We start from the raw sequence: 15,481 nt of genomic DNA on the forward strand, positions 1-15,481 counted from the left end.
TATTGTCAAAACCATTTGCTATTTGTATCAGGGACTCCCCACTTCCTGACAGCTGTAACCAAGCGTTAGAAAACCACCAGAGGAGAGGGCTTCCTTGAACGTCGTTCTTAGTAGGAAGTCTGTTTTTGTAGATGGAAAGGGGAGAACCACCCTCAGTCTCAGGGTCATGCCACAGCTGTTACTGGATGATTTAAACTTTGCATGTTACAGCCTTCTTTAAAAGATAATTTATAGAAGTCATGACAGTTTATCACATTGAAATAAGCTCTTTGGTAGCTTTTATTCAGTAAATCTTAAAATTTACTTTGCAGAAATTTAGTCTGCAAGGTGAAAATTTGAGCCTGGTTTTCATAGCTAACCATGTATAAAGCCTCACTGCAGTGCTGGTAGAGGGGTGGATGTGTAGAGAGTACAAGAGGACTGGAAATATTCCCACACTCCTCCCAAAGGGAGCACCTGTGTGAGATTTAGCTGTCACCCGTGCCCTCAGAACACTCTTAGACACATACTCTCTCTCCTGAATGGAGAACTTGTGTGAGTTTTAGCAGTTATGCATGCCCACAGAATACTTTTAGCCATATTATAGAAGTGTTATAAATTAGGCATTTAAAAGACTATCATATGTTTTATTTTTTAAATCTTAACTTTTAAAGCTCAACAGTAAGAGAAGACTTAGAAAAAGTCAACAGAAGAGGACTGAGTGTCTAGAATCATCACCACGCTGTGCTGAACAGCAAGAGGAAATGGGGCCCAACTATACCAGTCCTTCAAGGATGCCGTTTATCAGCGTTCTTGAAATCCAAAGCCATTGAAGAAAGGCTTATGGTATCATTGTGAGCTAGACAGGCACTTGACTTTATCCACAGTGAGAAATGCTGCTTCTAGTTTTATTGTGATTGAAACAGAAGTCAGACAGTTTTAATTCTCCAAGTTTTCGGAGCAGAGAGGTTGTTAAAATGAGTGACAGCCATTGTTCAGTTTCCTTCCAGACACCCATTCGTTCTGTTCATTCCACTAAACCCTGGGAGTCACAGTGCTCCACCATATACAGTATTCCACTGCATGGTAATCACAGAACTGCAAGCGACCACTCCTGCCCCTGTGCCTTCCATAGGTATAATCTTTAGTTCATGGAGCAGTGTAGTTCCCAGTGTCTGTACTGATGATTCAGGCAAAAGCCCCTAGATCATGATGTTTCTCATTCAATTGGTTTCTCATATGAAGACGTCTGTTGCAACGTTTCTTGTTACTTAAATATAATTGAGTATATAAAAATAAAATATATGTTGGTCAGAACAGGAAGACATACTCTACACAGAAATATCTGCAGGTGGGTATGGTTGAGTATTCAACTTCAGGTTTCTTCTTCGCCCAAGGGTGGAGCTTGCCCACTCCACATCTAGCTAGAGGTCTGCTCCCTGCTGCCCCTGTGTTTCACAAATATAGTTTAACCAACTATGATGAACATTTAAATCATGAAAGCAAGCACTGTCCCTTCACTCTGAGTCAGGTGTGTGTGTGTGTGTGTGTGTGTGTGTGTGTGTGTGTGTGTGTTCTTCTAAGAGACCTACTTTAAAATATCTAAATACTGTATGTCAGCCCATAAACAAGTAACCCCAGGCTTACATAGTAAGTAGTGGGGGTAAACGGTGTGCGATAAAAAAATTGAACAAGTTTTATACCACACTGGACAGTATCAGGATATAGTTTGGCCTTGATGAGAACTAGGACTCGTTCATGAGGAATCGGCCCTCTTTCATCCCTTTATATTCAAATAACTGAGCCTCACTTGACGTCTTTCATTAAGGAGTAGAGGAGTGAGGAGGAGGGACTCATAAACAGAACACTGAACAATATGTTAGCTACTGAACAGGGACACGTAGAACATCAGTCTAAGGGCACATGACCTCCCAATGGCAACTGCAGAAGTAGATCAACAGAGGAAAACACGTCTAACTCCTTACTTCCTGAGACTCTCAAAATGCCAGTATGCTTCACTGCCCCTCCCTGCTGTCTTTTTGGTACTGTTGCCTTTTGATTCTAGGCTTTGGATGCTAGAATCCTCCCATCTGAGTTGCCTTATCAGTTCTTTACAATCTACCTATGGCTATTATCACTTAAAGCACAAATTTGAAGGAGACAAATATGATAAGCCCAAGGGAATTTGTATCACGCGGCCTCAAGCATTAAAAGTAAGTCTACATACAGGAATTGTACGATATGCACAGCCTAATTATCACCATTGGCATTTGGTGAGTTGGGACCCAGTACACTTCTGAATTATATTATTTTGGAAACCAGAAGTTAGACAAAATAAATGATGTCAAAAAACAGTAATGTACATGTAATATCTATACAAATAGAGCATCTATGTGAAATGCCCCAGCAAGCCAGGTGTTTCTTCCTTGGAGCCATAAACACTAGCTCTAAACACTGTCACGTTAGACCCAAACTCACGTTTTGTTGGCATACTCCCTTCACTGTAGGAATTAACTCTGAAGTGGTATTTTTTTCCCAAATATTTTTTGTGAAAATGGTTATGTTGTTTTTTTGTCCATTTTGTTTTTAACTATAATAAAAGCCTAATCGCAATTATCTGTCAGTTCTCACTTAATTGAAGCAAATATTTTATGGCGTGGTCCACTTATGTTTCACATAAAGACTCCATTCTGTATTACTGACATGTACACAGTGAACATGCATTTGTACAGACAAGGTCTTCAGTTAGAGTGTTGAGAACTAAATGTAAAACATGGACAACACCATGGTATTATTTCAGACTGCTCTTGATGTTTGGTGGGAAACATCCTTTCTGACAGGCAGATTAGGAGCTGAGGACATGTAAAAGTATGCTCCGGGTTGGAGTTGCCTCCAGGAGTGCAGGATTGGGGCGGGGGTAGGGGTGGGGAGGTGCAGGCACAAGCCCACTGCTCCTTTCTGTTCTTTTCTTAACCTCTCTTAATTTTTAGGAGCCTGCGATAAAGAAGAAATTATAACAAGTTAAAAATAAATGATTAGCTGACTCTAATATAGAAATTATTCTGACTTAGAAATGATTTAGTGCCGCTGGGATCGGGATCGCGGCAGAGGAGGCTGCGCAGAAGCCTCCCTGCTACTCGCGCTGTGAGCATTACATGCTAGAGCCAAGTGGGCCAGCCATCATGTCACATAATGGGCAAGGAGGAGAAACCAAGGAATATGTTGGTAACCTGGGAACTGGTGCGGGTAAAGGAGAGTTAGAAAGGGCATTCGGTTATTGTGGGCCCTTAAGAACTGTATGGATTGCCAGAAATCCTCCTGGACTTGTCTTTGCAGAATCTGAAGACACGAGAGATGCAGAGGATGCCATTCAAGGATTGGATGGGAAAGTGATTTGTGGTTCTTGAGGGTTGAATTATCAACAGGCTTGTCTCAGAGATCTCAGTTTGATAGGCCATCTGCCCATCATCCCTTTGATCATAATGATAGATGCTATGAATATGGTGAAAAGGGTCATTATGTTTATGACTGTCATCGCTATAGCCGACAAAGAAGAAGCAAGTCACAAGTCTAGATCACATTCCTGATCCAGGGGAAGGCAATTCGTTCGCCCACGCAGCAGGAGCTGCAGAAAGGGGTTAAGAGCACCATCTCCTTGACAAGCAAGGTCTGTGTCTCTTCGTAGATCAAGATCAGCTTCACTCAGAAGACCTAGGTATGGTTCTATAACAGGGTCGAGAATATCCAATCCCGCTCAGGGTCGATATCAAGATCCAGGTCTATTTCACGACCAAGAAGCAGTTGATCAAAATACAGATCTCCATTTCCTAAAAGAAGTCATTTCCCATCAGGAAGATGACACAGAATGTCCAGAAAGAATGGACTGAAGTTCTCAAGTTCACCCTGAAAAGTCATTTTGTTTACATTATAATAAGGGATTTGTTATGTCTGTAAAGTGTAACCTAGGAAGGATCATCAACCATCTAATCACAATGATGAATTATTACTGTGTAAAATTCAGTAAAATTCAGCAGTAAATAGTTTTTGTTGAATGTATTAACATCTTATGGTCTGAAAATGGGTTTTTATTTGACACAATTAAATAAAATGTTTCTAACTAGATGTTTTGATTTGTGTTCAATGTTAATACTTTTATCAGACAAGGAAAAATCAAGAGAATTGTTATTGACCATATTTATATGGGCCTGTATTCAAAGTTTAATGGTGTTGGTTAAGTATTAAACATCACTAACTATCCATAACACTGGCTAGGATCTGAAAGGACTTTGAAATTTTCATTTTTCTCATGTACCTTGGATGAGATGATCTTTGAGTCCTCTTAACAGCATGAGTGCATCGTGGCAGATCTCTAAATCAACGGGGAATTGGTGTTAACAATCTCAAACTGTCAAGCTCAGAGGGCCCACTCATTAGCCTACAAATGGCATGACAGGAAATAAGCAGAGTTACTGGAATAAATGTCAAGAAGTAGAAACTGGTTTCTGGAGGCTGAGATTTTAGTAGTGGTGTAGCTTTTCAGACTATTTAAGTTGGAATGATTCTGCTCAATGTACTTCCCTTTCAAACAGCCAATTTAATATAAAAAAAAGCATGTTTGAGGAATTGTCTGAATTTGGAACAAAACCTTGTAAATCAGCTTTGCAAAAAGAAATATAAGATCTTCAGTCTGGAGTTCTCTGATGTTTCTTGCATACCTTAAAAAGTGTTCTGTTAGGGGCTGGAGAGATGGCTCAGTAGTTTAGAGCTCTGGCTGTTCTTCTAGAGGAACAATTGAACTCCCAAATCAGGGGATCCAGTGTTGTCTTATGGTCTTCAGGCAGACAGTGCAAATGTACACATGCAGGCAAAATATGCATGTACATAAAACTATTTGAAAAATTCTGTCATCTTCCAATTACTAAAAATACTTATATTTTAAACCGCTTTTATCACATAAATGATAAAATTTATAAAAAAGCAGAGTATGTCTGTCTTAATGACTGGGGTTTCTTAATTCCTCATTTTTTTCCAAGTTAGCAAACATTGCAAAGAATAGGAAGAGTATTTTCTGTTCTACTGGGGAGCGGGTTCCGATCCCTGGGAAAGGCTGAGGATTAGTTATTTAGCATTCTGAAGACAGAACTTGTTTTTTGCATGAGATTTTTAATGTTTACAAAGTAATTCTTCTGCTACAATATTGTTTTAAAGTAGGAAATGTTTAAAAAGAAAATTTATAAGGCATCAATATACCCTCTCCAAATTTCAAGGTTTGGATTCTGATAATCTGTACATAATTTGGTTAATTACTGATAAAGTAGAAATTACAGTCATTGTTTTAATGAGAAATGACTTGGGATTCTCTGGAGCTCTTAATTTTCTTATAAACCAGGGACCAGCAAACCGTTTCTGACGAAGATCACAGTAGATACTTAGATACTTGAGGTGCTGTGGGTCATGAAGTCTGTGCCATGGCCACTCCAAGCCATAGGGAACAAGTTCCGCTCCACTGCAGGAAGGCTCCATAAAACATTGGTGTTTGAACTTTAGCTGTCACATCAGGAAAAGTTATAAACACTGGTGCTTAAACTTCAGGCAACCACTGTATTATGAAACATTAGTCTTTTCATTTCTTTCCCAAGCATTTAAAAACAAGAAAACTATTTCCAGCTTGCAGGTTGCACAAAAATGGGCCAAGATGCCAGGCCTGGCGTCTCTGCTATGGTGTGCTGACCCTTGCTCCAAAATAAACCTCAGAATTTCAAATCCCTGCTTCCCAGAGATTTAAAATAACTATTCAAATCTTCATCAGTAACATCTTTTAGATCAGCTGGTTTCCATTTTGGAGTCTGGTCTTTGTCAATGAGAACTGTCAAAAGAAGGTAGACACATTACCACATTTTTTTCTGCTATTACCAGATTTAATTATTGAACTAACAAATGTATCTTACTAGGCATATTTCTCTATAGTATGATTTTTCTGCAGAGTTTATGCTTTTAAGAAAACAGAGTGGACTAATCTGGCAGCTCAAACATTCCTTTTCTGTCCTCAGACAAAACTATGAAATCTCATGTTACAGCAAAACACAGTACTGGATTAGATGAGAGGGGTGCAACACCAGGCTTTTAACCAGGTTTTGAGAGGAAAGTTAATTATTTGAGGGAGAGGAAAGGAGATTTTATACATAATTAAATGAAGATACTGCCCTTCTATCAAATTCTCTAGTAATAGATACCTCTGAATTAAAACAATAACGACCACCAGACCACATCAGTAATCACCAAATCTACTCCTATTTCAGTATAAACATCACTCAGGATAGTTATAATCTATCCCCAGAGGATTCTAAGTGTGAGTCATCTATAAGCACTTAAAAAATAAAGAAAATGTCTGTTTTTTGGTGTTAGTGCAGTATAGTTACACACATGCTATTCAAAATGTCTGTTTTTTGGTGTTAGTGCAGTATAGTTACACACATGCTATTCAAGAGCCTGGATGAAGGGTATATAGGAGTTCTATACTGTTCCTCACAAGTATGTGTGATCTATAAGTACATGAATCTACACTTGAGAACAGTTAGAAAAGCACTGTTATGGTAGCATAACTCAGCCATGCCTAATATATATATAACTTTAGTGAAGGATGAGAAAGTGAGACAGACAGAGACGGGGGGGGGGGGGGAGAAGAGGGAAGAGAGAAGAAAGAAAAGAGAGACAGAGAAGAGAGAAGAGAGAATGAGTTTAAACCTTGGGCCTCATATAGCCTGGGCAAGCATTCTGTCACCAGGCTATATTCCCATCCTTAAATATACACATTCTATAGACACTAAGAAAAACCCAAATTAAGTCTGGAGCATTAAGCATTTGGAGCAGTAATCTGGGAACCAAGGAGCGGGATGTCTTGTTGGCTGGAGAAAACTTGATGCACAGTTAAATGTGGATATTGGAGAAGTGTTTTGTTTAGTTTTGTTTTGAGATAGCTGCGGACTCATGGATATGCAGCCAGCTTTCTATGGGAGCTGTTTGTTTGCTGTGGGATTCTGAAGCAAATTGGAAATGGCTGATTTCCAAGCTTCCAACCTAAAGCTTGTATCTTTTCATCCAGTGTCACTAAAGACTGGTTCTGGGACATCTTTCCACAGAATCTCTTTCCCTTCAAGTGTCTGGCTGCCACTGTCTCCCTCCTTGAGATTCTATCAAAGGACACAGGAGAGAGGGCACCAAGCAAATCTGTGCTGTGTTCCTGCAGGACAGGAAGTGCTGCCCCCTGCAGGACAGGAAGTGCTGCCCGTGCAGGAAGCTCAGCGCAGCAGGGCCAAAGCCTCAAGTCCTTGGCTTTGCTAGTCTAGTTCGTTTATCTCTTCTATAGCCAGAGAGGAGTTCACCCTAGATGGTAAAAGTACGAATGTTTAACAACCATCTCCCTAATTTGCTAGATTATTTTGTCTAATTTTCTGACAAATTTTTTATAGTTAGCAAGTTGCAGCAAGAATATTTGTTTTACCCAGAACAAATGTTGCTTTCTGAATAGAAGTCTATGCTGAAACAACATAGCAACATTTTTGTCTCACTAAAAACAAAGGTAGTTTGAGCCAGGCCTGTATGGTGTATGGTGTATGCTGTATGGTGTATGGTGTATGGTGTATGCTGTATGCTGTATGCTGTATGCTGTATGCTGTATGCTGTATGCTGTATGATGGTGATCCCAGTGCTCAGGCGGCTGACCAGCCTGGCCTACACAATAAAACTTGGTCCCAGGATAAAAGTTGTTTTTCAATTTTAGAAACAGAAGTAGTTTGATAAGCAATTCCTTTGGGTTTTTGTTGTTGTTATGGTTGGTGCTTTTTGTTTTTATTTTAGAGACAGGGTATCTCCATTATGTGGCTCTGGCTGGCCTGGAACATTGCTAAGCAGACTGGCCAGATCCACATGGCTCTGCCTCCTGAGTGCTGGGATTAAAAGTGTGCACCACCAGACCTCACAGGTCCTTGCTTTTTGATTTAACATTCGAATGTTGACTGACTTCAACTCTTTTATTCCTAAAGTAATTGAAAATATTTATCTAAAATATCTAAAAATATTTTGTATCTACAAAAGGACCATCACATAGTTAACAAATACTCTAGTAACCACTCTTAAGTATAAGTCTCCTGAGAACATGAACCACAATTTTGACTTTCATGCATCGAAAAACCATAGGGAATTAGTAGAAAAGATGAATACTGTTTTAGTCATACAGCCACCCACTTGGACTCAACCTCATGGGTCTTCCAAAATGACTGTACCCTATGCTTACTGGATACACCATGCTATAAATTAAGAGAATTCTACAATAACAGTAGGATTTTACCAAATCTCAGGGTGTAGACAACACAACTTTTACTCAGAGAAAAATTTTTGGGGTTAGAAAGTATATAGGTCAGTGGTAGAGAAGTAGTCTGCACACACACACACACACACACACACACACACGCACACACGCACACACGCACACACACGCACGCATGCACGCACACATAAGCACACACTACACTGTATTCTATTAAAATGATTAATAAAAACAAGAAAACTGGTCAGGTTGGGAGACAGAGGCAGGAAGAGACATGAAAAATTTATGCAGAAGAAAATAACTCATTTTTATATAAGGAACAATAGCTCTTTATAAACATAAACTATTCATAAAAGGAATGGTTACAAATTTGCTACAGAAAAACAACATATGCTTTTTCTAAACTGCTGCCTTGAGCTGAGTACAAATGTAAAGTATCGTGTACTCATCCAGTGATGCTAACTGCCTACACATCAAGGCGGTGGGCGCTGGGTTCAGACACTGCCCAGTCAGTCATACCAGAGCAACACAAAGGAAGGAGGAAAGAGGAACAGCTGAGAGCTCTCTGGCTTAGAATTGAAACACTTTTTAAAAACAGCAGGATGTGTTTACAAGTTACAAGGTCCCATGAGCAGAAGGGCAGGGTCCGATACACACACATCAGAGAACAGTGCTGAGATGTGAATGTAAAACATAGTTTTAGACACACCTTCCCATATGTTACACACACACACACACACACACACACACACACACACACACACACACACACGAGAGAGAGAGAGAGAGACAGAGACAGAGAGCAACCATTCTAAAGTTGTAATTTGCACTAGAACATCCATTAAAGTTAATTGAGAATGCTCACAAATCTGCCTCCCATGACAGTCAAGAAGTACAGACATGTGTCACTTACCAGCTCTAACACCTTCATGAAAGTCATGACCTTCCTGAAAGAAAGTCAGAGTGGATGGGGTAAGTGTGAGCCCACTGCTCCTGTGCTCTCCTCTGCTCACCTTGGCTTTTCACCCCTATGACAATGCTGACCACAGCACTCACAGTCTAGACCCCTCCAGATAGCTCACTTCAGACCACTCCAGCTTCACTGGCTCCGGCAAGACCACTGAGCACTCCTCAGGTCGGTGTATCCTGTGAGTCTCCCCACCCATGTTGCCTTTATGTTTTTCTTTTTCCACTGAAGCCATTGAGATGTCCACTTGCTCTGGAAAATGTCCTCAGCCTTCAAACCTTTAGACTATTCTAGCAAATTTCCTATACTACTTGCATCCTTGGTTTCCTATTGGAAAATGAAGGAGCGTGAATATTTTCATTTAAAATTCATGATTTATAATCATAAGTCTCAAACAGGCACAGAAAACTGCCCATGGTCCATGATGCCTTCCCATTCTCAAGGTAATGATTAACTATTTCAACTTTCTCAACTTCTACTCTCATTCACTCTCTGCTTCTATTACATTCAGGTAAGGACTTAGCCTCCCTTAGCAAAGGAGAACCTTTCTGACATGCTGGTTTTGCATCAAGATCCCTGCCTGCAGCTGACAAAGCCTTCAGTCTCTTCTCCTTTTCAAGACTGGAGGGAGGGACACCTTCCTTTTGAGGTCCAGTCATGCTTACATCCCAGTCCACACCTCCTTTGCCCTCCCAAGAGCTTTTTGTGAGAAGGAATTCTACAGCTCTCTCCTGGCCCCATCTCTGGAAACTGCAGGCCTAAGTGGCTGATCACATGCAGTTCAAATGCCCGGAACAACTCACAGTGGCCATGTTACCTTGGCATGTGTTTTCCTTTAAGAAGTGGCCACATCAGTTCATAATGGAACCATCTTAACCTGTGTCTGAAGGATGCAGTGCTACAGGGCTCAGTGAATGCTGTTGTTAGTTTACCTACAACAATCTTGTTTCTCTTTGGATAATTCCATCCTTCATGACCCTGGCCTAATATCTCCCATCTTACAAATGAACCTCACCATCTCCAGTTTTGTTTTGTTTTTGAAAAGAAAAGCTGTATATGTGCAATATCATCATTTCTTCACAGCCCATCTGCTTCGGCTTCATCTTACCTCCAACTCATGACTCTAACGGCCACCTCTGCCACTCTGGAAGGGCTTGCCAAAACTCACTAATTGATTATAACTGTCCTCCTAGTGTTACCTTGTTTCTCATAGACTTGGGCATGTTATATTTTCATTCTCATACAATTTTTGTAATTTGTTTCCTTTGTGATCCAATTATCACTCAATAGTGTGCAGTTTACTTTCCAAGACACTTGTATAAATTTTGTATCATAGTTGATTATTTTATTCCATTGTGGTTAGAAAAAAACATAAGGAATTACTTCAATTTTCTTTTATTTTTTGAGACTTGTATTGGATCACAAAATATGGCCTACTCGGGGAAAAAATTCCATAGGTTACTGAAAAGAATGTGTTCTTTCATATAGTGTGGGGGTTCGATATTCGGCAGATAGCAGGCCCATTTGATGTTATTTAGACTAAATAATTTTGGGTTTACTTTTCAGGTGCTATGTCCTTTTGGTCAAAGTGGGGTAATAAAGACACTACTGATGTGTTGGGGTAGTTGGCTTTAACTCTGTTAGCATTTGTTTTGTGAAAATAGGTGCAGCAAGCTTGTATGTGTTTGGAGCTATAATGCCTTCTCAATGGAGTATTCCCTTGTTAGTATTATGTGACCTTCTTTATAGTTTCTGATTAGTTTTAATTTGAAGTCTCAAATTAAGAGTCTGCTGTTTCCTGTTTGTGTGGAATGAATGGCTGCAGGTGCTCTCTCACTCTAACATCTCTACCTCTACTGGTGATGTATGTTTCTTGGAAGCAGCAAGATGCTGGGCCATTTTGAGTCCACTGTCTTTGACTGGGGAGCTGAGGTCACTGATACTCAGCTATTGCCAATGTGTGTGTACTGATTCCTGTCATACTGCTGATCTTGTTTGTTTTCTTCATCCCCCTTTGAGTAATCACTGATGTAACATTAACTTTCCCCTGTCATGTTTATCTTTCTCTTCAGTCTGAAGTAATCCTTCCAGTTTCTTCTGGAAGACGGACTTGGTGGTCATGAATTACTTTCACCTTCTTTTATTGTAGAGCTCCCCCCACCCCAATTATGCAAGCTTGTTTTGCTGGGTATACAATCTGTGTTGACACCAATGTTCTATCATTGGTCCAAGCCTGTCTGACTTTTAAAGTCTACAATGCAAATTAAGCTGTTATTCTGATAACCCACCCTTCCCTGTGGCTTGGTCCTTCTCTCTTGTAGCTCTCACTGTCCTTTCTATTGTTTTGTTCCTTTAGTGCTTTGACTGGTATGTGATGTAGGAAATTTCTTCTTTGGTCATATTTGTGGTCTGTATGCCTCTTTCACCTAGATGGCATCTCCCCAGACCTGGAAATAATTCTTTTGTGATTTTATTGAACATTCTTTCTATACCTTTGGTCTGCTTTCTTCTTTTTGATGCCTATAGTTAATTTATAAATTTGGTCCATAGGTCCTGCATATTCTTCATGACTTTTTAAAAGACTGAACATTTTCTGTCTAAGTGACCCAATTCTTCTACCTTTTCTTCAAGATTTGATAATCTGTCTTCCATTTGCTTATACTATTCTGAATTTTACACATTCTACAATCAATTTCCTAACTAGAAAATAACAATATTCTATATAAAATCCTCACCATACACGCTTGAGTTAACCGGTACTCCATGGTCAGTACTTCTTGCAAGGTCTTTGTAGAGCCCTCCATGAGCTGCCTTAGTGTGATCTTTAGTGACGTTGGAGACATTTTATTAATAACCTTTGAAGAAAGACATTCCTTGTTACCCAACTGCTTCTTTGCTGTACATAACAAGCTATCTTAAGTTTCTATGTAAGCCATATTAAAACCTGCACCATAGAACTTCTTTTATGTGCCAAAGATTAATAAAAAATAATGCCTCACTTTAGCCCTGCCAAAGCAGGAAGTAATTTCTAACCCACTTCAAAAGTCATTCAGGTCATCCCACAAATGGAATAAACATAGTAATCAAACAAACCTATATTTTTGTTTGCCTAGCATAAGCTAAGTAGAGATTACACCTTAGAAAAATATGAACTAATAAGACTGCCATACTGGCCCTTCAACTACACTGCCAAGCAACTTGTTTGGAATTTAAAGATCCTATCACAAGTGTTCAAAGTCCCACTGCAACTGTGACCCCCTGGCTCATACATGAGGCCATCACATAACTCAATGTTCTTTGTAATTGTACATACAGTTACTGATGACTGAATCAGTTCAAAGAATTTCCATTTCAAATGTTTTTCTTTTTAGAATATTGTTTGTTTTTCAGTCTTGCATATGTATTACTTGATTATAATCTACCCACTATCATCTTAATCCCCCTCCCCTACTGAACACTACTCTTTCCAACAAGCAACACGCCTCCTTGTTAGGCTCATGCCTTTTTTGTGTGTGTGGTCCACTGCATTTGGTTAGGGCTGCCTGCATGCAGAACATTGTAGGAGTTCGGGGAGGCATTACTTGGGCAAGGCAATTTCCCAGTGGCTACAGCACTGAGGAATATGACTCCCCTTTCTCCAGCAACTATTAACTACCGGTAGCTCTCCAAGGACTGGCAGGCCTCAGGAACTCCTCCCTAACCCATGACAGAAAGGTGATGGACCCAGTCTTGTACAGGTTTTTTTCCGGTACAAAGTTCTGTTTTCTCTGTAACATCCTCACGTCTGTCCATGCATACTCCAGGAACAGAGTACCTCACTTAGCACTTGCTGAATCGTAAAGCTTGCGTACTGTGTTCAGAAGATGACAGTGGTCTACCCACAACCACAGTGCTGGTGAAGAGAGGGCAATGATAAAAGGCCATTATGAAGTTGCATCTTTGAGGGATGCATTCTTCTGACCTAGGCCTTCAGGATATTATCTCATGTTCTGGTCATGACTGCAGTTCTGCTCCAGGTTCTTCCTTAATGGCTACAATGAGCAATGAGGCTGATGACCCATCATGGCAATCTGTACCATGTGCCACTCTGGGTGGGCATACAAAAGGACCATTTTGCTGACATATCCTGCCTTTTCTTTTATGGGAACATACCCACATTATCTCAGGTAAGCACTTGGAAGGACATCATTATGCTAAAGTCACCTTTCCAGTAGTCTGAGGTGTGCAAGCCAGCACCAATTCCTCAGCACCCCATTACAGTTTGCTGCTCACATGGTCCATTTTCAGTTCATAAAATGGAAAAAACAAAACAAAACAAAAACCTTTCTCTTTTTGTATGCCATCTGTTGGCTACCAGGTAATAAAAAAGGCCACTTAAAACTCCATTTACTCATACTTGTAACATTCCTGGAAATAAAAAAAGCATCATTTAAGAAGCTTGCTAACCTGATGTTTGATGGCCTGTTAACTCCTGAATGGTGCTTACATACAGCAGACCACACTTAGGGGAGTATGAGTGCTGACTATTAAACCTGGGTCCTCTGGAAGAGCAACACATGCTCTTAACTGCTGAGCCATATTCCTAGCCTGTCAGTGGGGAATTTATTAAGCATAGTTCCCTCAGATTAGGGAAGTGCTTTACATGTTTAATTCCACTTCCTGGGGGGGGGGGTGGTAAGAGCATTTCTTGGATAAGGAAGCTAGGCCCTGTTGTGAATGGGTCCAAGTGAAAGCTGAAATCCAAACTCAAGATTTCCAGCTCCAAAGCCCACTTCCTTCTTCGGTATAAAGGAACAGTAGGATACCACAGAGAAGTGCAAAGAAGATGACAGGAGGGGGCACTGTGTATTAAATTGAAGTGACTACAACTTGTCTGTAATTGCCAGTAAGGAGGAACTCAAAGAATTGTAGCTTAAGAAGACTGTGACCTTAAGAAGGGTCAAGGGGAAGGCCTTTAAGTTCCAAACATTTCTTAAGCTATTCTCCTGACTATCTTTCTCCTTGCCTTGTAATGAAGTCACTGGATTAGAGTGCACTGAATCCATGGACTGAGTAAAGCAATGACTTCTCACTGTGGGGGAAGCATCTATTCCATCAAGGGCATGAATAAGAGAACAATGGCTCCTTTGGGCCTCTTGCCTGAGTCCTTGGGCTCAGACAGCCACAGCCTTTCAAACTGGTCTTTGCATCTGACTCTCCATCTTTTAGGTCTTCAAACTATACCAAAGTTTCTTTTAGTCCCCAGATTATAGACATATGAGTTATTAGCTCCCATAATTATTGAACCCAGTGCCTTGTAATAGATCCCTTTCTAGGAACTAGTTACATTATTTATACACATCTGTCTATCTAATATTCTGTTTCTCTGAATACATCAACTCATACAGAATTTTAATTGTTTAAAACATGCATAGTTAGATGGTTTTCACTTTAAATGCACAAAATATATGTGTATGTATAATATTCACAATGATCAAGAAATGAGAGATTAAGAAACTAACTGAAAAAAATTGCTCCTGACTTGAAGGAAATTATTAATTTAAGCCCTGCTTTTCACATTTTGAGGCAGGGACTCACTGCCTGCCTTGAACGTCTCATGCATCAGTTTCCTGAACAGGTTTGATTGCAGGCCTGTGCATCTGGATCAGGCCACCAAAGGAATGGTAGAGAATAACTGTCCCTGGATACTTCTGCTCTCCTGAAGGAAGCCCGTGATACATTTCAAATCTACCTATATAAGGTAAACTTTCTAGTCTTCTCCCAAGAAAACTGATGTCACTATTTTTAAATAATTTCTTTGAACTGATAAAATACACTATCTATAGTTCTTAGGGGAAGCATAAGTCATTTGATCATATGATACTGCAGAAACACTTTAATTTGAATAGTTAATGCTTTTAAATCATCTGCAAGAAAAAGTACATGGGAATTTCAAGATAAATTATGCATCAATTCAGAGAGTGCAAATGTCTTAAGCAAATACCACAGAGTCAGACTTAATAGTGCACAGCACATATATTACAGTCTAACCAGCAGGCAGGCAGGCAGGCAGGCAGGCAGGCAGGCAGGCAGGCAGGCAGGCAGGCAGGCAGGCAGGCAGGCAGGCATTGTACTGGGGCTTTGGCTAAAGCTTACACTTGATCCACAAGTATGAGGCAGACAGAGTTGGCTGGGAATGTGTGGACTTTTGAAACCTCAAAGACTACACC

At 40.1% G+C, this 15,481-nt stretch overlaps 1 protein-coding gene and 1 pseudogene across 7 annotated transcripts in view; one reads left to right on the forward strand and one right to left on the reverse strand.

The window, feature by feature from the left end:
- Positions 1-2,382: 2,382 nt before the first annotated feature.
- Positions 2,383-4,101, forward strand: Srsf7-ps4 (serine and arginine rich splicing factor 7, pseudogene 4; annotated as a pseudogene).
- A 1,021-nt stretch (positions 4,102-5,122) lies between these two features.
- Positions 5,123-15,481, reverse strand: part of Hibch (3-hydroxyisobutyryl-CoA hydrolase) — a 79,715-nt gene continuing 69,356 nt past the window's right edge. For 3 of the 7 annotated variants that reach the window (NM_001398668.1, XM_039083289.2, XM_039083288.2), the window contains exons 12-14: positions 12,008-12,127; positions 9,219-9,252; positions 5,123-5,845 (exon numbers count right to left, since the gene is read on the reverse strand). In NM_001398668.1, the coding sequence (NP_001385597.1) occupies positions 5,730-5,845; positions 9,219-9,252; positions 12,008-12,127 (270 nt within the window). In that variant the 3' untranslated portion in view covers positions 5,123-5,729. Of the gene's footprint in view, positions 5,846-9,218; positions 9,253-12,007; positions 12,128-15,481 lie in introns of those variants that run through there. The other 4 variants (NM_001013112.2, XM_063266936.1, XM_063266938.1 and 1 more) reach the window with 3 other exon arrangements.

Source organism: Rattus norvegicus, chromosome 9, assembly GCF_036323735.1.
Source record: "Rattus norvegicus strain BN/NHsdMcwi chromosome 9, GRCr8, whole genome shotgun sequence".
Taxonomy (NCBI): domain Eukaryota; kingdom Metazoa; phylum Chordata; class Mammalia; order Rodentia; family Muridae; genus Rattus; species Rattus norvegicus.